The sequence below is a fragment of the Trichoplusia ni genome, chromosome 5 (genome assembly GCF_003590095.1).
Source record: "Trichoplusia ni isolate ovarian cell line Hi5 chromosome 5, tn1, whole genome shotgun sequence".
Taxonomy (NCBI): Eukaryota; Metazoa; Arthropoda; class Insecta; order Lepidoptera; family Noctuidae; genus Trichoplusia; species Trichoplusia ni.
This window is the reverse complement of record NC_039482.1, coordinates 9,100,352-9,126,295: the sequence shown is the minus strand read 5'-3', so window position 1 is coordinate 9,126,295 and position 25,944 is coordinate 9,100,352. Positions and strand designations below refer to the sequence as shown.

The 25,944-nt window shown below is 35.8% G+C and overlaps 1 protein-coding gene across 2 annotated transcripts in view; it reads left to right on the top strand.

Moving 5' to 3' along the window:
• Positions 1 to 18,156, top strand: part of LOC113494383 (zinc transporter 2-like) — a 29,917-nt gene extending 11,761 nt beyond the window's left edge. The window contains exons 1-10 of one of the 2 annotated variants that reach the window (XM_026872698.1): positions 8,011 to 8,140; positions 11,905 to 12,033; positions 12,661 to 12,823; positions 13,453 to 13,644; positions 14,105 to 14,294; positions 14,698 to 14,791; positions 15,248 to 15,372; positions 15,717 to 15,832; positions 16,439 to 16,620; positions 17,341 to 18,156. In XM_026872698.1, the coding sequence (XP_026728499.1) occupies positions 8,126 to 8,140; positions 11,905 to 12,033; positions 12,661 to 12,823; positions 13,453 to 13,644; positions 14,105 to 14,294; positions 14,698 to 14,791; positions 15,248 to 15,372; positions 15,717 to 15,832; positions 16,439 to 16,593 (1,179 nt within the window). In that variant the 5' untranslated portion in view covers positions 8,011 to 8,125 and the 3' untranslated portion in view covers positions 16,594 to 16,620; positions 17,341 to 18,156. Of the gene's footprint in view, positions 1 to 8,010; positions 8,141 to 11,904; positions 12,034 to 12,660; positions 12,824 to 13,452; positions 13,645 to 14,104; positions 14,295 to 14,697; positions 14,792 to 15,247; positions 15,373 to 15,716; positions 15,833 to 16,438; positions 16,621 to 17,340 lie in introns of those variants that run through there. The other variant, XM_026872697.1, reaches the window with a different exon arrangement.
• Positions 18,157 to 25,944: the final 7,788 nt, after the last annotated feature.

The window sequence follows — 25,944 nt, the reverse complement described above, 5'->3', positions numbered from 1 at the left end:
ATTTTAGATCTTCATTTTTAGAGTTACGTACATAAAGTGTAAAGACCCTATTATTGAGGCTCAGCTGTCTAACCTCCTGTCACATTATACTTAATGATACGAAACCCTTCGCGCGCGAGTTCGGCTTGTACTTGGTCGGTTTTCAAGTCAAGCCTACCCCTTGTTGATCTGTTCAAACGTTCGTTAGCAGTCGAATTGAAATAAACATACATTGACCTTTTTAAATACATTCTACACTATGGAGCCCTACTGTACTAGGTCATTATCTGCTTGTCAATATTTAACATAAACATACATTAACTTCTTTTTTTCGTACTAAACTAGATGAAGAGCTAGTAATATAGGCCATTATCAGTTCGACAAATATTTTTCACAATAGTTATTTTAACAGCAGGATTTTAACATCCGTTGCTACGAGTAAGATAACAAGTTAAAAATACGAATGAGTATCATTATTTTGAAAGTGTTACGTTTTGCTCTAACTGAGTAGAGGACTGGTTTGAACCATTTATTTTGATTGCCTTTTCTTAAGCTCTATTTTATCTAGCTAGGTTTCCGTTTAAACCCAAGATAAAAGAATTTCTACTTCAGCAACGTTTTCAAAGTACCAACGTAACTTTTTTTTAGCCTTTGGCGAAACCAAGTCATGAGGTAATAATTAGATATGTGTAGAGAGTTTATAACTTTACTTGACTTAGGTAGAGGTGGTGAGATGACCTGGTTTCACACGCAATTTGGCGCTCGTGGCTCATGACACAATTTGAAGAAGAGTAGGTAGGCTTTTGACCTTCCGGAGGGCATTTTAGGCTACAAAGAATAAGTAGAGTTTTGTCATTTCAGCCGTCATATTAATCCAGATTTATAGTCGTGTAAGTTAGTACATAAAAAATAATTATTTTGTCATTGTAAATATATATAATAACTTAAGTTTATTTATCGTATTGAATTATCTTCATCTTCTAGCTTAGCAGCACGCCGGCGTCGCCAAGTACCGATGGCGCCATGAATATTTTGTCAACGTCTCATTCCACATGAGATAACTTTAAGTAGGCAAGAAGCGGAGTAAATAAATCTACATGACGCTCCCGATACAACCCCCTTTCCATGTTGCTGTATCTATGCAAAATAATCTTCTTTTGTCCTATTTAAATTTTCTCCACATTGACAAAAAAATTTCCTCTGTTAAGACAAGCGCTACTAAATCTATCTCCTTATTAGAATTTACGGACAAATATCTGGGGAAAACTTATGAGATACTTTGTTACTCTGTAAAATAGGTTAAGGAGGTCAGCCATTCTGTCGTTTAATGTTAAGCATTCAGCTGAATCCGGTCACACTGAAAAAATACGATATATAAAAAGTTATAAGTTGGGCGGTATTGTCAAATTGATGTATAGCCTATAACACCAGGATAAGGGAGGTAGCGTTCAATAACTAGATCCAGATAATACCCCAAATATCGTAAATAGCCCCATATTTCGTTACAAACTTTACCAATTTACAATGGTAGTACAGATGTACAGTGGACGTATTCTAAATACCCAGATAAGCCGATCAAATTCCTATTATTTCTATTATTGTACTCATATTTTATAAATAATATAAATCGCATTAATTTGTCACGAATATCCAGGTATACCTGTCTTAATTCAGTAAATACTGTCTTTATAACAAGGCCCGCGCAATAAGCCAGTAATCTACTCGGTACGGAATATGGCCCTACGGGTTCGAACGGTCTTTGCAAGTTAAATTTATTCCTCTTGCTATTTAAATTCCAAGTCTTCGTTGCCAGACGTATATTGTTTTTTTAAACGACGCTTTTGTTAAGCTGCTTTTGTTTTATAGAAGCAATTAAAGGCATGGATGCTTTCTTCTAAATGGGTTTTGTAATAGCGTAACTTATTATAAGGGTGAGTGCAAAAGTGTGAACTAAATCATTAAAACAATGGTCTTTTACTCGGGTTCAGATCTTCATTACTTGTTATAGGCTATCGACAAATCGTATTTAACTATTACTTACATCTCTCCGTGTTTCGAAAGGCACATTAAATTGATGATCCCGGCTGTTATTTACACATCTTTGAAAGTCGTTACGGGTAGTCAGAAGATAGAAAGTCTGACAACCAGTTTGAGTAAGAGGTATTGTTATTATTATCATCGATACCCAGATAGTTGGGTTGAGGAGGCCTGATAGGCAGTCGCTCCTTGTAAAACACTGGTACTTCGCTGCATCTGGTTAGACTGGAAACTATAACCAACATAGTTGGGAAAAGGCTAGGATGATGGTGATGATGATACATCTCCAGAACATTTTCAAAAGTCAGAGAGTCCAGCCAAAAAAAATATTTTCCTCCTAACGTTCTCATTTTTCTACCGAATACAGCATTTTTTTGTAATAATAACTAAGCTGTTCAAGGGTTGTTGCGTTGACCAATCACGATCAATCAATCAACTCAGATTGATATGATTGATCGATCTCGGTTCACCAAGAAATTCCGTAAAATAAATAAATGATGTCTGTGGAAAATTTTCACGATGGCGTCTGATATGTTTTTTTGTCATAATGTGTTTGAGCTTCCCTTCAGCGATTTAACAATTTATTCTTGAGTTGGGTCTTGAAAATTGTAAAAAATAAATTTATTTATTTGTTGTTTGATATGCATAAAATTATGTAATCAAATTATACGTTTTAGAACATTATAATAGCTTAGTTATAACTGCGATGTCTTACGTACAAGGCTCAGTTGAAAACCAGTGTCGAACACTCCGTTTTCTGCCTGGCTTTTTGCTGAACTGAGCCTAATAATTTGGCACAGCCGTGAGGACGACCCGACACGATACCTACTTTTGTGTAATCTGTCACTGTAATTATGTCCCTAAGGCTTTTCAAATAAACTTATTTTATATATTTCTTCTTTATATAACTCATAATTGGAATCAGCATACCAACAGACCAACACACAGTGTCGTATCAGCTGACATTAGAACCAAAGTGTCCACATCTTGAAAAATAGGCCACAGATGTGCTAACAAAGGTCGTGTCTACAAAATGGCGACTACTAAGGGACGTTACTCGCCTTGTCAACGATGTCAGTGTTCCGTGGAGACATTCAAGTAAATGTCATAATGCTGCTAAATAGAACTGTTGCCGAGTGGGAACGTCATGTATTTTGTTATTTTTGTAATGATTTGTTGAAGAAAAATTGCGTTTTTTTAGGGTTCGGATCCAATAGGTAAAAACGGAACCCTCGTACTAAGGCTACGCTGTCTATCTGTCAGAAACCGTGCTGAATCTTATGAACTGTAATAGCTACGATGTTGAACTTTTCACAGATGATTTTGTGTCGCCGCAGTTAATTAATGCCGTTAAGCAATATGGATACGGTCTTAAATTTTTTGATTGCACTTGATGGGTTTTTTTACTCCTTATTAGGATAGCAGAAATAAATGTCCTGCAGAACACTTATCAGTTGAAAACATAGCCATCCGTCCTTAAGAAGTACACTTAGTGAAATTCGTAAATTAGTATTTGACTTTACATCCCACTTTACTGACAAAGACATTACTCAAAGATTTTACGTAGGCATGTGTCTTTACAGACGAAGTCGGGAATCTGAGAAGTGCGATGCGTCTTCAAAGAAAGTCTTACGATTCAAAATATTTCGGCAGAATATATTTCAACAAAATCTTGTACGAAATTGGCTACTGAATACTTTCATAGTAAAACATTTTACTTATATTTAAATTCTATACGCGCAGTTCTTAATTTTACTCGGACTTTCTTTACATTCTTAGCTGATTTCATAGGATCGACAAACATTCACGTGTTTGAAGCTGATATGCCATTTTTGATTTCACACACACCTCGATGGTCTTAAAATTAATTTTGTCGTGACGTTATTAAAAAGAAAAAGGTTTGATACAAACATGTGTAGGAGCTCGGGGCTTTGCTATAACCGCATAAGTGATGGGATCACAGGTTAAGCTTCTCTTGACGCGGTTGGTCCGTAGATGGGTGACCATCTTTGTAATAACGAGTTCCTCCGTGTTTCGGAAGGCACGTTAAATTATGAGTCCCGGCTGTTATTCATCTTTGACAGTCGTTACAGGTAGTCAGAAGCTTGAAAAGTCTGACAACCAGTCTAACCAAGGGGTATCGTGTTGCCCAGGTAACTGGGTTGAGGAGGTCTGTATAGGCAGTCGATCCTTGTAAAACACTGGTACTTAGTGGTTTCTTAGGTTTACGCGAATGTTAGACATTGAAAAGCCATCTTCTCTATTGAAATTAGGGTGTTTTTTAATCTCAATAGCCTCGCGAAACATCCTAGGTAGGAATTTGGATTCTTTAGCGAGGATCTGTGGTTGGTCAAATCTAATATAATGGCTGGAACCTTCAGCATGTTCGGCGAACAACGAAGTCTGCAGTCGCAGTGATACAAACATGTTTAGTCTTAGGGACATAATCGTTTCAAGAGTCATGGAACATCAATAAAGCATGTTCGAATCAACCAAACCTATTCATCCAAATAACCATCAGCCTGTAACACAGCCATATAATAACAGCCAAAATATTACACCATCACCACAATGACTGGTAATATCTCGTTAATGTAACAGATTGTCGTCACGCGCGAACGCTCGCAGTTAACAGAGCGGCTAATTAACCTGATGGTGAGTTGACCGTTAGTTGATACTGCGGTTTAACCGAGCGATGTCATAAAATATATTCCCCTTAATATACATATACGCTTTATATCTGTCGATAAATCTGTAGTGCAGTGCGGCAGGGTGCCGTGCCGCCGCGGGACTGTGGAGAGTGAGGGATGAGTAGGTCGCCGAATGATCAGGACCAGGTCCGTGCCGGACGGTGCGTTCGTGTTCCACGCGCGCATTAACGAGATGTCAGCAAGCCTATTAAGGCTGATGCCTGCCGCGCCAGCGAGACTTTCAAAAAGGAAAGAACAGGGGTGGGTTTTAGTCAGTAAAAGCCTGTCACTCTCGCTCAACCCAAAGCGGGAGGAGTCATTTGATGATTTTCCATCCCAGAAAGGGTATAGTGGTAGGCCTCTATGAGCTATATTCACTCCTAAGGGGTGCACAATAGTTAAAATCATACACTTACCAATCCCCTTTTTCCCTTATTATAATGTTAATGTGATGTGATAATACCTACCTATTTTTAATAAAAAAGAGGAGGTTCTAAATTCCGGTCGCTATATTTTTTTAAGTTTTTTATTTATTTATTGTATTACCTTTATGCTCCTCGTGGTTTCGCACAATCAAATTTTTACGTCATTTTATTTTTATAACTTTTTACGTCCGTCATGCGTTACAACTTAGGTACAACGCAACCTTAGGTAATCGATGTTGATAAAATCATATGATGGATATGAGGAATGCTATGTTCAAATATACAAACAACTTTCGGTCAAAAGTCGTCAGCTAATCAAAATTTATAGTATACTAGCTGACCCAGCAAACGTTGTTTTGCTTATAAATTATTTCTTGCCACATTATAAAAAATAAAAAACAAAAATTTCGTCCAAAACGTTTTTTTTTTAGTTTAAGTGTTAAGGGATGCCCCTTAACACTTAGGGGTATGAAAAATAGATGTTGTTCGATTCTCAGACCTACCGAATACGCATATAAAATTTGGTAAAAATCGGTTAAGCCAAACGGCTTACGGTGGAGTACGGTAACTATCATCGTGACACGGGAATTTTATATATTAGAGATTATGAAAGGATCGAACTTGCGACACGTCTCGTAAAGTGGAAAAAGTGCAAAAAGATCATTCGGCAATTTCGTCCAAATTCGTCTAGTGGTTTTTGTGCGAAACAATAACAACCATCCATGCATTTTAACAAACTTTCACGTTTATAATATAAGTTGGAAAACGTTAAAAAACCTGCATTTGCTTGATTCCCATTTTTTAAGATCAATGTATTCATCAACACGAGTCAAAGGATCCCAACGTGAGGATTACGCCATTTTATAGCATAGCATCTTATCTTCCCAAATTAGATCCATGTGATTATTATCTATACTAATAATATTATAAAGCTGAAGAGTTGGTTTGTCTGAACGCGCTAATCTCAGGATCTACTGATTCGAGTTGAAGAATTATGCTTGTGTTGAATATATCACGCTGCGACTAATAGGAGCGAAGATACAACGGAAAATGTGGAAAACGGGGAAAATTATTCATCTTTGAGGGCTTCAAGATCTTCTTACCACGTGGACGAAGTCGCGGGCAACGGCTAGTATTTAATATTCACGGAATACGCATGCAAAATTTCAGCTTAATCGAAAGCAAAGTAGATCAAATTTAAGTTGCAAGATTTGATTACAGACAAAGGCACAAGTCAAATTAAATAAAAGTTTGCAAATGCCACAATGTGTTGTTTTAATATAATCATGTTGGTTTTCATAAAATTACCGAGTTTCATTATATTTTGACCTTTATCAGTCGGTGCTACAATCGTGTCATCAAAGGCGAACTTCCGCAATGGCGTATATTCATGCAAATATCTCTGTATAAACAGTCCAGGGACACAGATTAAAAAGTCCTACTAGTCGCCGGTCGATTGCGAGTTGAACTCGCGACACAGTATTCCGTATAAATAGTCAAAAATAAAACTTCGTAAAATTAATTGTTACCAATTTAATTCATGGCCTGACCGTCGGTTGCTTAACCTCGGTTTTAAATTTTTTATCTTTAATATTTATTGTGATATCGGCATCGAAAATATATCAGCATTGTCTATTATAGTTCCTGAGATTGGTGACCGAAAGACAAGCAGCAGAGCCTTATTAATATTGCTCCATTTTACCCCTTGGAAGAAACCAAAAAAAACTCCCAACGAACGAAAACAAAGCATTCCAAAAAATCATATTTAATTACAAAACATTTGTTTGATAAATTGTTTGAAGACCAAAATTAAACTTATGAGGTATGCCCAAAGAAATTAATTCAAAAAGAACGACGAAAATTAAATGAATCTACCCCCACATAGCGAAGTCTGAGTAGAAACAATTATACCCACATTTTATCTGCGTATTCAATTAAGCTTGCTATTCACAATGCGACAGTATGGGTAGAACTGTGTGAATAATCCGAATTGACTTTGTTTATTGTTTGAAATGTTTGTCTCTGCTTCTTTTTATAATATGCGGGTCTTTCGTGTGTATACTGCATAAAATAAATTTTACGATTTCAGTATTCCGTATGCAAAGGGAAGAAATGAACCCTATTCGTAACTGTCGCCTAAAAATAAGTATGAAAAGTTATAGTCAGAGATTTATAATTTTCACAAGATATATATTTCTGTTGCCGCTATGATAGAAAATAATATTAATTGCGCCAAGGTTAAGCATCGTCTTACTGTCATATATTTGATGGGTTAAGTTTACAGGTTAAGTTTTTGCAAATTTGTGATACTACTAAGTCTTTTTGTACGGATCCCTCAGTCGCGAGTCCGGTTCGCACCTGACAGGCTTTTTTTATGAAACCAAGGTTAAAAGCAAGGCTGTTGTTATAAGCGGTGTGAATTTAGAGCAGATTAAAGTACTGATTTTAATGTCACCTCATTGTTCTAAAAATAGTTTTATTTTGCATTCTTTGCTCTAGATGCACGGCACTTTGTTACTATTATTAATTTAATTATATATTTATTAAGCTTAAGCTTAAATACTTGCAATTAAATACAAATACACTATTAAAGAAAAACCTCAGACAGGACTCGAAACTGCAACTCCCTGCCTTAAATCTATTTTTTTGTCTTCATAATAAAATCATAACCTAGCTTTAACTTTAACGCGGTTAACAAAAAAACAATGTATTATTTTACCTACAAACAGCTTTTAATATAAATATTTGACAAAGCATATTCATCAAATCAATTTCATATCTCCAAAAAAATAACAATGCTTCTAACAATGATTGAATGAAAACGTCCTTGTCTTTGTCGCTGCACAAAAACGCAGTGTCAACAGCCCGCGTTAGTTCCACAGACAACGAGTAAATTGTTCTGTAACACGTAGTCAATTGGATCAGTCTTTGGAAATTGATTTAACGGTTACAAGTTACTTACGAAGTTGCGAGCTCCCGTGAAAAACTTTCAAAATGAAGAAACTTGATGTGAGTTTTGTTTTCTTTGAATTTTCTTAATGTAATATTGATATACGAAGTATTTTGTGAAGAAATTGTGAACAGAAATTCATATTTTTCGGGCTAGCGGTCGCTTGCGGCTCCGCCCGCGTGGGAAATTGCTGTAAAGCACAATCCTGTTTTTTTTCTAAGTCGAGTAGGTAAAACCAACCCTATGTTACTTCTAATTCCCCAAAGAACATAAATGTATATGATGATCGATTAATTATTCGCGTGAAAGCGTTACAAACGAAGTTTTATCCACTTTTATAATATTAACAGGAATTTAAGTTGAGATATTATTTAAAATTTTAACCTGTTTTTAACATTTATAATCATTCATTCATACAATCATTAACAACTTCTCTCCTGATAACATTCTTTACTGATTAATCCCGTTTTATAATCTCCACCTAAACTTGATAAAGACTAATCCCTAAAAATCTCATAAAATAAATACGAGACTGTCTTTTGAATTTATTAGGTACCTTTTCTTTTCTTTAAAGTTAGATTTTCATGGAACCTAGGTACCGAATTGAAATCCGGTGACAAATACAAAACGCTAACACAATTCAAAAATTGTCTTCATAGTACTCTTTCCGGTTTCAATTACATACTTATTTCTGATTGTGTATATCAAAGCCAGGGCTCTGGCATCTTCATTAGCGCCAGTAACTGATCCAATGTAAATTAACTTAAGCTCGGCTTATTGGCTATAGATGTTGTCAATCACACGATAATTACTGGATGTAAAAACCATTAGATACCCTCCTTTTGAGGCTAACAAAAACACAAAAAAGGAAATTTTCGTATCGTCCATCCTGTTTCAAGGTTTAAGTTGTCAATGAAATAGAACCCTTACCGTCCTCTGCCCACTTTTTAGTTTTATTTGGACTTATAAATAGTTTAAGTGCCGATTTTTCAATCATAAGTTCACTTCTATGTGACAGGTCAAACGCGAACACCGTTAAGATTACTCCGTTTCAACCTCTTTATAATATTGTATTATACTAGCTGTTGCCCGCGACTTCGTCCACGTGGTTAGAATTTTCCCCGTTTTTTCCACATTTTCCATTGTATCTTCGCTCCTATTAGTTGCAGCGTGATGTTATATAGCCTATAGCCTTCCTTGATAAATGGTCTATTCAACACAAAAATATTTTTTTCAGTTTGAACCAGTATTTCCTGAGATTAGCGCGTTCAAACAAATAAACAAACAAACTCTTCAGCTTTATATATTAGTAATATAGGATTCTGCAACCGTTCTCCGACAGTCGTTTCTCCTTTAGACTGTTCACCGACAGGACGTTTCGTTTTTGAGAGATTGAAAATCAGTATATAGATGAGCTTAGCTTAGATCTTTTGACCCCATATCTATAGTAATTTGTGTGGCTACTTACCTGAATGTCTAGGTCAAGTAAAGGCGTTTGATAGGAAATAGGAATAATATCAGATAACTAGCTGTTGGCCGCGACTTCGTCCCCGTGGGTAAAAGATTTAAGTTATGATTTATACCTGCCCTATTTTTTTCACATTTTCCTTTGTATCTTCGCTCCTATTAGTCGCAGCGTAATGGTTTATACCCTAAAGCCTTCCTCGATGAATGGTCTATTCAACACAAAAATAATTTTTCAATTTGGACCAGTAGTTCCTGCGCGTACAAAACAAACAAACAAACAAACTCTTCAGCTTTATATATTAGTATAGATATATATTAGTATAGATAACAGAATAGGAAATTTATCGATTTTCTACGTTTTGCGAATAGTCGACTTTCGACTCATCAAAGATAATTCAAAGTCCTACCTACATTTGTTTACAAATAAACAATTTTGTTTTACACATTCGAAGACTTTCATCTTAAAATTAAGTATTGATTTATTTTGGTCGGTTTTCTTTATTTTTTGTGAACGGAACACTTATGTTAGTTTTAATAATGAAAAGATAACTATTTGATAACTATTTTTTACTTGAGGGTTCCTAGAGTTGAACTTCACACGCTTTTTAGCATTGTTGTGTACATAATTCAATTTAATATTATACTATGTTTACATTTTTTAAAATTATGGGGTATGTTGTTCTTTATTGTTGGTCGATGGGTAGTATACCTAGTACCTACTAAAATTGAGAATAGCATTATTTTGCACTGTTCTTCTGACGCATCTCTAACTCCATCGGTATTCCGTATATCTGTATATAGTACTCTCAATCGGTAATATTACCGATGTTTTTCATATTTATTTACTTATTCATTAGCATACTAGCTGAATCTCGCGGCTTCGTCTGTTGAAATGTCCTTTAAAGAAGTCGTATAAAAGTATGTACGCCTTTGTATTAATCCAAGGTGTCAGCTATCTTTATACCGTTTTCATGAAAATTGGTCTAGTCATTTTGCCGTAAAGAGGTTAGAAACATACAAACGCTCGCACATACTTTCGCATTTATAATATCAGCCATATTTTATTGTTATATCTTTTAGGATGAAAGACTGACTCTGTATCCAATTGTTCCAAAGCCGTTCATGTGTTTTTACCGTAAAAAGGTTTCAATGAAACGAAATTTTAATTTGCATTTTTTAAATTAGTAGACATGAATAAAATATTCTGAGTCACTCCAACCAGAGCACATTGTTATAACTCGTCCGATCAATAAGGTTTTACGACCGCCAGAGCAAACCGGGAACTATTACGTATCTAGCAAAAGCTAAGCAATAGCAAAATAGACTGGCATGCTGTTCTAGTGATTAGTGGCTCTAACGGCTATGCTAAAAGTCCTGTGTTCGATTCCTACTCCCGAATAAAGTTTGTGTGATCAGCACGATAATTTGTTATGTTGCTGTAAGTTATTGTTTTAACATGGATGTTTGTATTTCGAAGCATTATTTATAAATATGAGTGTCAACTTATAGAACAGGCTTTGTTTAGTTTAGACTATGTGGCGTTGTGTTGAATAAATACTACAAATATTTTTTTATTTTAAAATGGCACAAAATACTCCTGTGAACTGAAGCAGTAAAGACCTCCTCTTTTACTATACAAAAACTAAAAATGACACATGCACAATTATCATCTAATATTGCTACTAAAACAATATATCTGATCACATATCTCTTTAACGTCATACAAATTTCAAATCAGCCACCAATAATTGTACAAATCTCGCTCAAAATTGCTATCGCTTTGCTATTGCGAGATACGTAGTATGGAAGCCGTTTGTCTGCGTGCTCTGATGTAACGTTATTTTTATGTGCTTGTATAACTCAGTGACGTTACACTCTTGTGCCGGCTTTATAGGATTTCATGTTATTATGTTGTTACCTTTTTAATTATATTCGTTATGACAAAGGCTTTGTACTTGTTAATTAGTTTAATTTAAGATTGTACCTATACTTAATTACTTATGTTATAGAGCTGAAACATTTGTTGGAACACTCTAATCTCAGGAACTACTGGTCCGATTAGAAAAAATCTTTCAGTGAATGATAGATTATTTATTGAGAAAGGCTATAGATCATATTATTGTACTATCACGCTATGATTAGGAGCAGAGCAGTAATGAAATATGTTACGACAACGAAAATGCGTGCGCTCTTAAACTATTAATCCAATTCCACGCGTAACGTGATTTTAGTTCAAGAAGCATAATTTTTACTCAGCTGAATCCGGTTAGACTGGAAGGCGACCCCAACATAGTTGGGAAAAGGCTAGGCTGATGATGATGAAGTATAATTGAAATGTGTATTTAATTGTCTTCAGGAGACGTACACAGATGTCCCGGTGTCGACGGAGTCTGATGTGGAGCACTGCCACTGGAAGGCGCAGGCCGAGCCGCCCAGCGCTGTGCCACAACTCTTCACCGCGCTGGTGTTATGCGGCATATTCATGGTGAGATAATAATAACATCTGTATGTTCCATTGCTAGGTCATCAACAATTTTCTTTTTTTGACTGTTCCACACTCGAGTACACACTGTGTTAAAGAAAACTATGAAAATAATTTTGTCGATTGCGTACTTCTACCGCTGCAGAAGTCTTGCTTTAAAAGGTGTTATTTGACTCTCGTAACGAGGCTGGAGTGGAGCTGGGCACGCCACATGGTCAGACGAAGTGACGGCAGGTGGACTAAGCCGGTGATAGAATGGTGGCAAAGACAAGGCAAAAGAAGCATCACGAGTCCGGGAGCAAGATGGGTCGATGGTAAAGGTCTCGGGGTCGAGTCTGGATAAGGCTAGCACAGGACCGTAGACATTAGCACGAGAAAGGGGGACCTATGCCCAGCAGTGGGAAGTCAAAGGCTGTGGATGATGAAGATGATGATTATTCGACTCCCTAGTACATATGTATATGACTGTTGATCTAGTGGTTACTGACCCTGACTGCTATACCGGAGGTTGTGGGTTCGATGCCCACCAGGACAAATATTTGTAGGATGAGCACGATCATCTATGTATTTAGAAATATATAAGTATGTTTATCAGTTGTCTAGTACTGTTACATGGTCTGGTCTCCTCAGATATGCGAGTTGATAGGCGGCTACCTGGCCGGCAGCCTCTCTGTGATGAGCGACGCGGCGCACATGCTGAGCGACTGCGGCGGGTTCGCGCTGGCGCTGCTCGCCTTCCACTGCGCCAAGAGGCGGCCTGATGTCGCCATGTCCTACGGGTATAAGCGGGCTGGTGAGTTTCATACGATAAAACTGACATGTTTAATGTCTGGAAGCCCAAACGAATACGAAAATTTAAAGGGGAGATGTGAAACCAGCCTTTCTGCTAATAGTGTTTTACAATCACTTAAGTAAACAATGATTTTCTGAAGGTTCTAAATGACCTATTGCATTGAAACATGTGATAGTTACTTTATAGTGTTTTGCCGCTGGAAAATCCGTTCTAATTACTATCACGGATAATTAATACTCTTCCGGTTCGTAGAACCCTCTAAATGTATTTAAATCCATCATGATAGTAACATTGGTAAAAGCTTTGAGACTAGCGTACCAAACCAGCAGTCCGCCTATTTAAACAATGTCTCCAACAATCAGAAATTATGAATCAGCGAATGGTGCGCGAAACTGACTGACGTCGACTATATATTTGTCAACCGAAAACTGCCACTTTACTTATTTATAAGGTATACCAACAGAATAACATACATTTAGTATAAATTAAAACAGGAACATAATTTCTCATACGCATGCCTATTAGGTACAGGTGCACACAGCAATTACAACATAGGCCTAGTAAGAATTTTGAATGTTTTTCATATCCCTTCATCCTATAAATTATTGACCTATTTGTTGTATCCCCAGAGGTGCTAGGCGCGATGCTATCAGTCCTCCTGATCTGGATCCTGACGGGCGTGTTCGTGTACGTGGCGGTGGTCCGGCTGCACACCGGCGAGTACAACATCGAGCCCGACATGATGATGATCGTGTCCGGCTGCGGCGTCGGCTTCAACGTCATCCTGGCGCTGGTGCTGCACGGCTGCGGGTCTGATATAGGTACGACTTTACAGACTTCTAGATAGTGTGATGGCAATCTTAGAGTATGAGGATGAGGAGAATAGAGGTATGGAAAGGTCCCGTTATCGATCACGGATGTGGACCTAAATTTTCTGTAATCTTTATTTGAAAGGTATGCCTCTTTATTCCAAAACTTTCGATCAGCACATTTATGGACTTTCTTGCCGGTTCTTCTCCATAGGAAAGAGTCTTTGGAACCGTGCAACGAGAGTCATTACTGTAACGTTTTAAAAAAGAAAACGGTCTATTTGAAATAAATTTCTTTCACGTATTGCGTGAAATTATTAGTATTATCTAGGCGAAACTTTTTGTGCAAGTTTGTTACCTCGTCATGCACAAATGGCTAGATGAATTTAGTATGAAAGTACCGAACACACTGGATTAGCACATACCTTTATCCGTAGTCAAAACATTTACATAATTACTTTTCCCCCCCCAGCCCACCACCACACGCACGGCGGCGCGGCATGTGCGCACGCGCACGCCCCCAGCGGAGGCTCGCCCCGCGGCTGGCGCCTGTTCCGCCGCAACCGGGACCACAAGCAGGCCAACGGGGCGCTCGTCAACGGGGACTACACCATGAAGGACTTGGCCGGGGTCGAGGCTAATGTTGTAGGGTCCCAGCCGAGGTAAGGCTACAATAGTTACATTTAGATAATATTAAAACGTTAAGTCTACATTTTTTCTGTTTTAGTATAGATTTCGAATTCAGACCATTAGTAATCTCAATTTAATGACGGTTCGATCCCTAAGCAGGCATAGTACCAATATGAGTTCTTCAAAATTATATTATACTGTCCTAATTAATCACTATTTACACAATAAGATCACTGACAAACGGTGAAGGATAACCTCGTGAAGAGACCTGGATTCCAAATATTAAATCTGAAATCTCAAACCCACAGTTAGAGGCGTGATCAATACTCGTACCATGGAAGGTACGAGAAGAGGCCTGTGCCCAGCAGTGGGACGTAAATAGGCTGGCATTTATTTATATGAATTAAATTTTATTGTGACTATGTTATATTCTAGGAACATTAATCTCCGCGCTGCACTGATCCACGTCATCGGTGATTTAATACAGAGCTGTGGTGTTCTGCTCGCGTCCATTTTAATTAAATTCTATGTAAGTACTGAAAATATATTATTTTCAGTTTAGGGTAATTTTTAACCACTCGGTTCGGTTTTGGGCTTCCAAGGAATGCTGCAGTATTTCGTACAAGCGTATATATTTTCGACAAATTTCTGGAAGGCTAAAAGACATATTGAAATTATCTGTTTTCATTTGCATTAGGTATATTCGAACCTGGAATACAGTTAAAGTTTCATCAAAATCAATTCAGTTGTTTTTTGAGGTATGACCATATGTACAGACGAATTTTCTACGGGCACTAAAGTTAAATTCCTAAGTGCTGGAACAGTTAAAGAAAACGACTTTGGCTCACAGGTATTGTTATGACGGGCATTTGTAGTGGTTTAACCCCATAATACCTATTTAAAATTTAACTGTCATTGTTGCTAGTATCATAAACCATAAATAAATAATTAATTTCCATACATATATATTGTGTTGGCTCCCCAGCCGGAAGCGAAGTTCGTGGACCCGATCTGCACGTTCGTGTTCAGCTTCCTGGTGCTGCTGACGTCCGCGCGCGTCGTGCGGGACGCGCTCGCCATGCTCATGCAGGCCGTGCCCAAGCAGTTCCGGTAATTATATAATATATATTTTATTTCATATACCACAACTCTCACACAACGGCATCTAGTGTCAAACTGAGTAAAACTTGTATTATGACTAATTATACTACTAGACTACTGATAAATATATTTTAAATGTATATAAGCTATGCTGGTGAAGTTATAACTAATCTAATTTTGGTGAAACGCAATGCAAATTTTACCCCTCCCCCTAGTTACCGCGAGTGCTAGTGCTAAGTTATTGCCTCGTATATATCCTAACTGTATCTTGAGTAATAACCAGTACCCCCTCCCCTAGTTGCCTCGTATACATTCGAAGTGTGACGTCAGTAACCAGTACCACCCTCCCGCAGTTACCGCGAGTGCGTGTCGTCCCTGTCGCAGCTGTCGGGAGTCCGCCACGTGCACTCGCTGCACGCGTGGGCGCTCTCCACGCATCACATCGTACTCACCGCGCACGTCGCTATTGGTAACTATCTGTGTTATTATTATTATTAAGATGTATAAATGTTAATTGATACTTCTCCACAGCCGATGTTATTTAAGATAGAAAAGTGTTAATTAAAAAAAATGCTTCTTGCAAGACAATCTAGCAGTTTTTGAACATCAAATGAAAAAGATTTTATTTAGTTTATAAATCTATCATAAGTATTTTTTGTGGTTTTCTTTGCACAATTTTCAAATTTGCCATAAAGAATAGTTTTAAATCCAAATCCAATTTTGAGCATAGATTTGTATGCAAGAAGTGCAGGTTCGATCCCAAGGACCTCTTCCAAAGTATATATATCTTATTAATAGTGATTTACGACACCATAGACAAGACAGTTAAAAAAATAGCGTAAGGTAACCTGGATTCCAAATATTGGAATCTGAAATTGCCAAACCGCAGTAAACTAGCGTAGTGATCAATGGTTAAACCTTCTTTATACGGGAAGAGCCCTGCACCCAACTGTGGGCCGTATATTATTCTAACTTAGAATATTCTTTAACATTATTTATTCTACACCCCTCCCGAATCGCCAAACACACGTACAGTCTTATTAAGCAACATTCACTCTAAACCTAATCCCTGTAGATGAGCTAACGGACCCGGAGGTAGTTCTCCGCGCGTGCCAGCAGCTGGCCCGCGCGGAGTGGCGCGTGTCGTCCGCCACGTTCCAGATCGAGCGCTACGCCGTGCGCATGCGCAGCTGCCCCGACTGCGGCCTGCAGCCCGCACACACGCCCTGACACCTCACCACGCTGTCCTAGCTGCAGGTACTACAACGACACCTGGTACTACAACAACTCCTGGTACTACACACGACATGCTCGTGGGTTATGACGGCACAAGTTGATCGAACCATCACGGGGCTACGGTAACCGTTTCAGACATTCTCGCTGCCCCGGCTGGCATCAGCCCTGATAGCGCTTCTCTGTGAAACAGGACCACACCGACCTGGTCCTGATCGGGCGCTGACCCATCACTCACAGCCCGCAGGCCCGCGCCGCCTGCTTCCCCTAATAGTGTATACCTAAGCCGCCATACCAAAATCAGTTATATAATAGGGATGATGTCGGTTTTTGATGCAGACGTCACAAGACTCTCTTAAACTTTAAAGCAGTATCGCTTTGTAATTTATTATTTTTCAAATTTATTTATTGATTTATTGATTTATTGATTGACACACCAACGACTTATTCACTAACTCATTACATTAAATATAAGAATTAAACAGCGATGCGGTGAATTTGTCACTTATAGGTGTGCACAGCACTTGCATAAACATTAATAAAAACAAAATAAAATGATTAAAAGAAATTAAATTGCAAATATGAAAACCATTGATTGAATTGCAATAGGAAAATAATTATAAATTAAAGTAACAAAAGAAATTAGGACATAATACATAATTACCATAAATAAAAAGTATTTGTTGAATACCCTAGGTATTCGTCACTATTGTTGTTAATGTGACCATACATATTTTTTAACAGGAAGGGGCACATTAAAATGAAGACGAAAGCAACAAAAACTGATTCGATTGACGCGGATTGTCTATCCAAGGGGCCAGTGAATGAACAGTGACCGAACGATATTATAGTAAGTACAATTGAAGCAGTGCCGCGAAAAGAACGAATGAAGTTTTGTATCATGTTTTGATGGACCAAGTGTATGGCGAATGTGATTGATATTGTATTATTGTTGAATTTGTATTGTTCTAAACTTCAATTATGACGTAGCGTATTTGATCTCAAGATTGTTTGCACTTTACGATGTGACTACACGAGAATTGTTGTAATTTAAAAGCTTTTTTTTTGTGTTGATTGAATTTTGATATAATCCTTGGTAACTAAAATTTTACGTGTAGTCACCGTAAAGTGCTTTTGTAAAATAACTTTTATGTGTATAATGTTACGGTAGATAATTGATTAGCCGACCGTTGTTACATTAGACAGCTAGGTGACATCTAGTACTTAGACACGTTTTGCCTTTGACGAAATTCTTGAACTGGTCTTAATACACAGGAAATAAAATATAAATAAGAAATGGGCTACGATAATATACAATATTACAAAATTACGAACGGATTTTGCGATTGAATGACGCGCAAGGCTGAATATTGAAATGCCTAAGTCGATACAGCTGGAACTGTAACGACTGTTCGGCCAAAATTGAAAAACCTTAGGCTTTTTTATGGAAAGAGGCCCAAACCACTGCTGGGTTTTGTGGGCTTGGGACAACCCGATAGTGGGATGTGGGTCTCCTATTCCCATGTATAAAGGACTCGCTGCAGGTTGGCGATTCCCGACTTATATATAAATAAATAAAATGCTTTTAAGCGATAACAATGCAATAACTGTTATTAAGACCAGTCATTCATTACCTGTTACACTTAACAAGTTAAATGACATAAAAGTTGAAACTTGTAGAAAAGAAGTACATAATATTGTTATTTTTAATATAAAGTAGAAAATAACTTAAAAAGACTTTAATATAAAAAAAAGTATTAAATTCGTGCCAATTTTTCAGAAAAAAAAAACGAAACATTCCGAATGATTGACCCGATGTATTTAATAAATAAAATATAATATATACAGATAATTTATTATGAAACGTACTTTTTAGTTTATAAGCGAATTAAATCAATTATTTGATATTAATAAATGTGTATAAATTATAAATAATGATAAAATGTTTGAATGCATTTTGTAAGTTCATATTAAATAGTTTTTGTAGCTATATGACCATTCATAAGTTACGTCAAAGAATTCAAAATGGCCGGCCATAAAAATGCTTTTTCGTTCTACCTTCATTTTTATTTATCTGAAGTTTATTCGTTTCTATTATAACTATTGCTGTTGCTATTATTTAAACTGTGAGTATAATTTAGTGTATATTTTGTATTTAAGCTCCATTTGTAAAAAAAAATTCAAGTCACATGAATAATGATGAAGCATTCGTGGATCACACAAACGCTTATCTTACGCGGGGATCAAACCCACGACACGTCGCTTACTGCGGGTGTGGCGTGCTGTCCTTTACCTATATTTAATTAGAGTTGTAATAAATTAATTAACAAATTATAGATACAGATTTGTAAATCTCAAGATCGCGACTATAGTTTCCAATATGAGATTTTTTCGGAATAATTCTTTGGTTTTCAGATACAATTTCTTCATCAGTGAATGTCAGTGATCCTTTACTATTACAAATGGAGTTAAAGTTTCACAATTCGTTCTTATTTCCTCTTATAACGTAACTTATGTTTGCTATCAACATAATGACTTCCCGTACAATGGATTCCAAATATTTAAGACTTAATTGTTTGTACACGAGGCAACACAAGTCTCCTCGACTTTAATTTAAAACGACACAGGAGTCGATATGACTTTGTATGGCAACAAAAGTTGGTGGGTGAGACTTGTGTTGCTTCGTGTACAGGGCACCGATTCTGCTATTTTACAATGACCGATGAATGAATGGCAATTGGAATAAATTTGAAATTATTCCTATTCTTTTAAGCATTATGCCTACACGATAATTGAAAATTCATTGTATTGACCTTGATTTTAACTTCCCATGCTAAATTTCCAATATTTCTGTAGGAAAAAATGTTTAAAAGATACGAAAAGTGACGTTTTGAGCCAATTTTCATTCATTCATCGGTCATTGTAAATAGCAGAATTGGGGCCCAGGTAGCCTTAGATTAGGATTACTTTACGAGATATGATGTTAATTGTTTGTACAGGGTTTTGAGTGTTAAATATGGCGTTTGAAATCATTCATTTTCCTATAAATTAGTTGGACTTTTGATATTAAACTATAATCGTAGACTACAGAAATTTGTGTTTTGTTGCTACATTTAATATTTAGGACTTTTTCAAAATTTTATGAATTAGCTGTACTTATCTTCCAATAGTTTTATGAAAGTCGTAGTTGTATAAGTTTATGTATAAATTGTTGTATTTCTGTTATTTTAATTAATTTATTGCCTTGTTTAAATAATGTGAGACTTGATATGACCGGTTGAAGCGTGGTTTTGAATTTATTAATTTAATTTTTCTTCCTTCATTTGGTAATTATATTTTCATAATGAAATAAACAATTGATAAAGTGCACTTATGTAAACAGGACTATCAGATACTATAGAATTCCTTTTTAAATGCCGAGTTAAGGCTATATGTATGTAGAAAAATACACTTCATTTTAAAAGCATCCTTTTCTAAGTTGAAAGGTTCTAAAAATTTAAGCTATTACAAAAAAAAAATGCATATAGGATGGCTTAGGGTCTTTCTTCAGCGCAAGAGCAGTAGAACAGTTTTAGTGAGTTTTAGTGAAATATGTGTTACACACATATTTTCGATGTAAAATGACACTTACGAACGTATTTAAGCAACAGCAAAATATCCCCCTAAAGTGTCAGCATCACCATCAGAGGCTAAACTTCAACACCACGCTTCATAATACTTAATGTTTATAACTTTTGTATTGTATTTAGCTTATCGTTGAAATATTTTGTGCTCAAATAGTGTTATTGTGATAGTCACTTGTTCGGCATTCCAATTGTTGTAGTGTTACGTATTTGTATATATTGTATAGACGGACAGGGTACGCTCGGGGGTTGCTAACTGGATTCTTGGAAAGGATAATTTTCTTGGCAAATATTGTGTGAAATAAATCCTCATTTTGGATAAAATATTCAAGGTATTTCTAAGTTAAGGATTATTACGTTTGTCCGAGCGTTTTTTGATGATTTTTAACATTAAAATGAAGGTGTATTTTGTAATACAAAACAGATGTCATACTTCTAGGGATAGAGTATTCCTTTCAGCGATAGACGCCTTTTATCCCACAATCTTTTTGGGGTTTATCGCCCGTCTTCCTATAGAATCTAACCTAAGCAGACGTTTATTTTAATTTTTAAATATTTTATTCCTCAAAAATACGCAAAAAAGGCGTTGTTTGCAGAAAATCATTTTACTTCCAGTCTGTTGTAAAATATATTTCCATAAAGTCGAGTTAGTTACCCTAACAGCGCCTAATGAAAAGTATTTAGTCGTACGGAAAGCGATTACTAATAAGCAAATAGTCGATTAGTCAGTTTTAATATGTTAACCAAATGTAAACGAAACTTATGTATAGCTTTTGAATTTGTTTTTTTATGCGCTCGTTTCGTCAATTGGGTATTTGACAAAAAAAATCGTAATAGTCCATTAGATGGATCACTGAAAAATTACATATTTTTTTCTGTCATGCGTAAAGTTGTATTGTCTGGACACCGTTCCCGACAAGTGACGTTATCAGCCTCCACTTCCATATGTGTCGCCTTCTTTCATTATTCAATACTTTTGTTGAAATACAAACTGATGGACTAATTAGATTTTTTCAGTCGAATACACAGTGATACTCTTAAGCGATTAAATAATGATGTTACAGTTCCTGTCAATAATATTTTCCATATCATTATAGGCAATTTTCCACATCTGCGGCTAGGTTGCACATTTTGCACCCAACGCTTTTGCCAATGTTAATCAAAAGTGGTCGAATCGCTATCGTTAATGCAAATCTTTGAAGCAACCAATGCTGGGTTCAACATAAGAGTGAAAAGAGAGCTGATCAAAAGTACGACACAAACCAAAATAGGTATTCAATGCATATTTTGGTCGAAATATTATGAACAGGAACTGTCACATTTTGTAACATTTAGAGCCAAAATGTAACCAAAAAGAAGTATTTTTGTAACGTTCGCGTATTGTATTGGATTATGTTAGTTATGTTTTGTTCGTGTTGTTTCCGTCCCGTCACTTTCTGTTGTACGCGTACTGAATAAAGTCATTATTGAAGTTGATTTGTTTTATTTGTAACTGTGAACTTGCGGTTTTTCCTGCGTTCTTGCACATCCTTTATAACGTATTCCTTCAAATTGAGAGACCGTCATATACCTTGAATTTCAACAATTTTATGTAAGTATACATGACTTGTAGACTCTCGACTTTAAAGTCGATATTTCAATATTCTTATCTGTCTGCAAAGGCTAACATGTGGCCATTTTCACACATCTACAGATTTAATCTATAGAAACTAAGCAGATCTCTTCTGTCAGCAGAATATCAGTCACTCTTACCAAGTACATTTCTACAATGATTTCATCAGACATTCATTTAAGTCACGTTGACTTGTCATCTCAATACATTCGAGTTTCTTTCGACGTTAACGATTGCATAAATGTCACTTGGTTAGAAAGACAGGTGCGTGTACACAAATAAAACGCAGGTTAATTATTTGATATTAATTTATTTATTATAATTGAAGGCTTCACCTCGTATGTACACAACGTACATTGCCGTAACCGCTAACGTTTGTACACATTATCACAACTCACAACATAATCACTAAAGCATTTCTACAGATTGAGAACACACAGACATACACACGTATGTTTGTTATTTTTAATACGCGGATAATATTTGCAATCACATTTAATAATACAAAGAAGAAACTTTATGATTCTTACTTGTAACCCCCAATCGTTTTACCAACTGAGCTTGCGAGGCAATTTAGCATCGACAAAGAATATAGACGTTTTCATTGCATTGTGACACGTCTTATGATGAAATAAGTCGCAGGTTCGAGTCCTTGTTTCAGGTCTATTTTCATTTCATTCATTTATATTTAATTGAAAAACACACTATTATATTGGTATCTTATCGCCAGACCGCGACATCCGAGTGTAACCCTTTATAAATGTAGAGGGTCAAGAGAAAATATTGCGTTATATATTATTTCCCATTTTTCCTTAGATTCCTGTAAGTATATTTCAGGTCAATCTGTATGCTCTCAATCTGATAATAACGCAAGAATTATATGCTACACTTGCACGCGTCATAAAAAAACGAAAATTATCACTATTATTCATAGGCGTTATTAAAAATTAACTAAGAAATACTGTCCAGAGAACTTATGACGTTATAATGAAAAAGGGGATAAAGAGACATAGCTCCAACCCTCTCACTCTTAAGTCTTTCCTTCAAATAAATACTATATTCTGATTCCTGTTCGCATTCAATTCATCAAACTAGTTTTATATTATTAAGTATAGATTTATAAACGAATTAAATTAAATAATCCAAGTTTAAACAACGCCTATGAAAAGGTGAAATTACAATTACAGTTGCAAATATAAAGGAATGTTGAGTAATTTATTTTATTTGTAATTAAAAGCATTTTACAAGGCTATAGGCATTTACAGGCTGCAGTGCTTTCTAGCACCAGTTTTAAAAGGGCTTAGTTCCAAAAAAAATAGATTGCTTTATATTTTAATAGCAATCGTTTGACAAGTGATATAATAATGTAAACTTCGGTAAAAATTTTGTTAATTTTACCTGTTCATCAATGACTATTATTTTAAAATTTCTTAGTTTGAGAAGCATATTTATTTTAAAACGTAAATTTCAATCGAATTTGAATAAATACACAACAAAAGATCGATCGAGTTTACATTATTATTTTTAATATTTCATTTAATATTTCACTTTTAATTTACACGCAATCAGCAAGTTGCCGTAAATAAAAAAACATCTGTCATAATCACATTCTTTTGCCATCTCTAAATATTCCTTAAAAAATATAGTGTCTGTACAATGGATTCTTATAATAAAATTACCGTCTTATAAAATTTAGACGTAAATTAGTACTAGATTTAAACCATGGACTAGATCTTCAAGTCCCCGAAATCTTTGTCTGAAAAAAATTAATGTTTCACCGAATTATAACCAGAGTAGTTACTCTGGAAACAACACTAGCGCCAATTCGTGCAGTGACACAAGTTGGAACTACGCACGATCGACAGCTAATTGCCCTGAGCACTGGGTCGTTATTCGATCTTGTTTTGTTGCGATAGTACAATTTCAGGACCGAATCAAAAGAGAAAATCGAAGGAAGTCCGCTGGTTTGAACTTAGTAGTATTTTGAGTCTTGCCTAAGACGTTGTGTTTAAAGAGCCTCTGAGACTAACAAACTTGTTTGACTAAAACACGCAAACGGTTTGACTAAAACTAGTTTGATCATTTACATGCAGTTAGTTTGGAGAAAGTTTAATTTTTTATACGACATTTTGCACTGGTTGACAGTCCAATTTCTAAGGCGTCAAATGTTTGAAACAAACATGTTTCATCAAGTCTCATTAGCTCTTAATACCTACGCTTGCAAGTGATTGTGCTATAATATGCGTTTCAATAGCTATAAGCGTTAAATTGCGACCCTAAAGTAACTTATTATGTATTATTGCGATGTCTCCATATTTTCCTTAACAATGCGTGCCATGGAGATGGTTCAGATAAAGCTAAGGCACAGTTTGAGCTAGCTTTAAACTATTTAACCTATAATTGACGAACTAATAGTATTTAGGAAGCGGTTGTGGGTTTGTACTTCATTACTAAAAATGTTAGCTTTAGTTATTTTGTACTTATTTTTTTATTACATCATTTAAATAGCATTTACTAAATTCAATTCTTTGATCCTTTATGTACGACGCAACTTAGGAGGATTAATTATACGTCTTAATATCACATTATTACAGTTTTTGTACTCTGTTCGTTCTAAGGAACTTTTGATAGGTCATAAAATGGAGAAAAGAGTGACGAAAAACACTGAAACATTGCTGATTTGATTTAAAGTGGCTTCTGAATGACTAGGCGGGAATTTCGCATCGAATATCACTTTTTGATCAAATAATCGACCAAATTTCCTTTTGTTTCTTTGGATCCTGTACATACTTGAATGTTTGGTGAAATTATGCTCCACACTTTATGATCTATCAAAAGGCTGTTCTTAAAACGGACAGAGCATATGCATGTTAATTTATGTGAAGTAAAGATTTTTTTAAATAAATACTAACTACCCTCCTTGCACGCACTGTTAAACAAAACCGTATTTATTAATTAGTATCAACAAGAGCCGCTATCTACGTCTATGCGCATTTCAAATACAATCTTACAATAATTAACAATTTTCATTATAATTACTAACATTTATACTATTCCACGCACATTCTTTGAATTTCAATATGAACTTATGATAACAAATCGTAACATCTCTGTAGAAACATGTATTTTTGTAGTTAAATAAGATTTTATGTCTTAAATACGTTTTGAATGGTATGTAGCTAATGGGAACCGCTGAAATTTATGAAAATGTATCTGGTTTAAAAGAGACGTGACTTAGATTTGTCACTTACATATAATTGTGTTATTCCCGTCATCTGTTTTGTTTTGTTACTATTGCATAGGGTACGAGTATTAACGATGATATTAAAACTATTATACACATATATTGAATTTCTTTTTCTATCACGTATCTCGACTTCTCCACGCATTTCTACACATCTTCAACTATTCTAATGTTTTAGACATTTAAAATTGAAATAAAATTTGCCACTTGTTATCATAAGTCCATAGTAATTAATTTAAAATAATTTGAATTGTTCAACAATATATAAACAGGTTAATATATAAAACTATTAACTGCATAATAGTGGTAACGGTTTAGTTTCAGTTTGAAAAGTTGCCAGGTATTGGTCTCTTACTTGTCTCCTGTATCAAGATCCCTCGATACTTTATGTTACTACTATTATGCGGTCAACAGTATGTCTGGAAGACGGTTGCTTTATTCACGCGAAGTTTTTAAATTATTATACCATTGGCAAGAATTGTCTTGAACTTTCAAGTATTTAGTTGCTCTGTCCCAATGAACAATCCTATATCGATATAAATTGTGTACGTGTCAGGGTCTCGATCTTAAATTTGCAATTTGATCAATGGGTTTAAGGAAAAAAATACTAAAATGCTATGCAATCTCTTATTAACAGTCCAGATATTCGGATTAATTGAGTACAGATAAGGCAGTGTTATTGCGGTAGTTTGCATCGCGTTCTCATGGTGAAGGGTGAAATACTCTGGTGGTTTTAGTCGGTGAGAGTCAGCATATCTCTCCCCTTCCTTAAGACTGCTAAGGACGGGGGAGAGGTATTAGAGATACTCTTCTGAAAGTCCATGAGGTTGCATGGGTAAGCAGAGTTCTTCGCATAAATAAAGCAATAC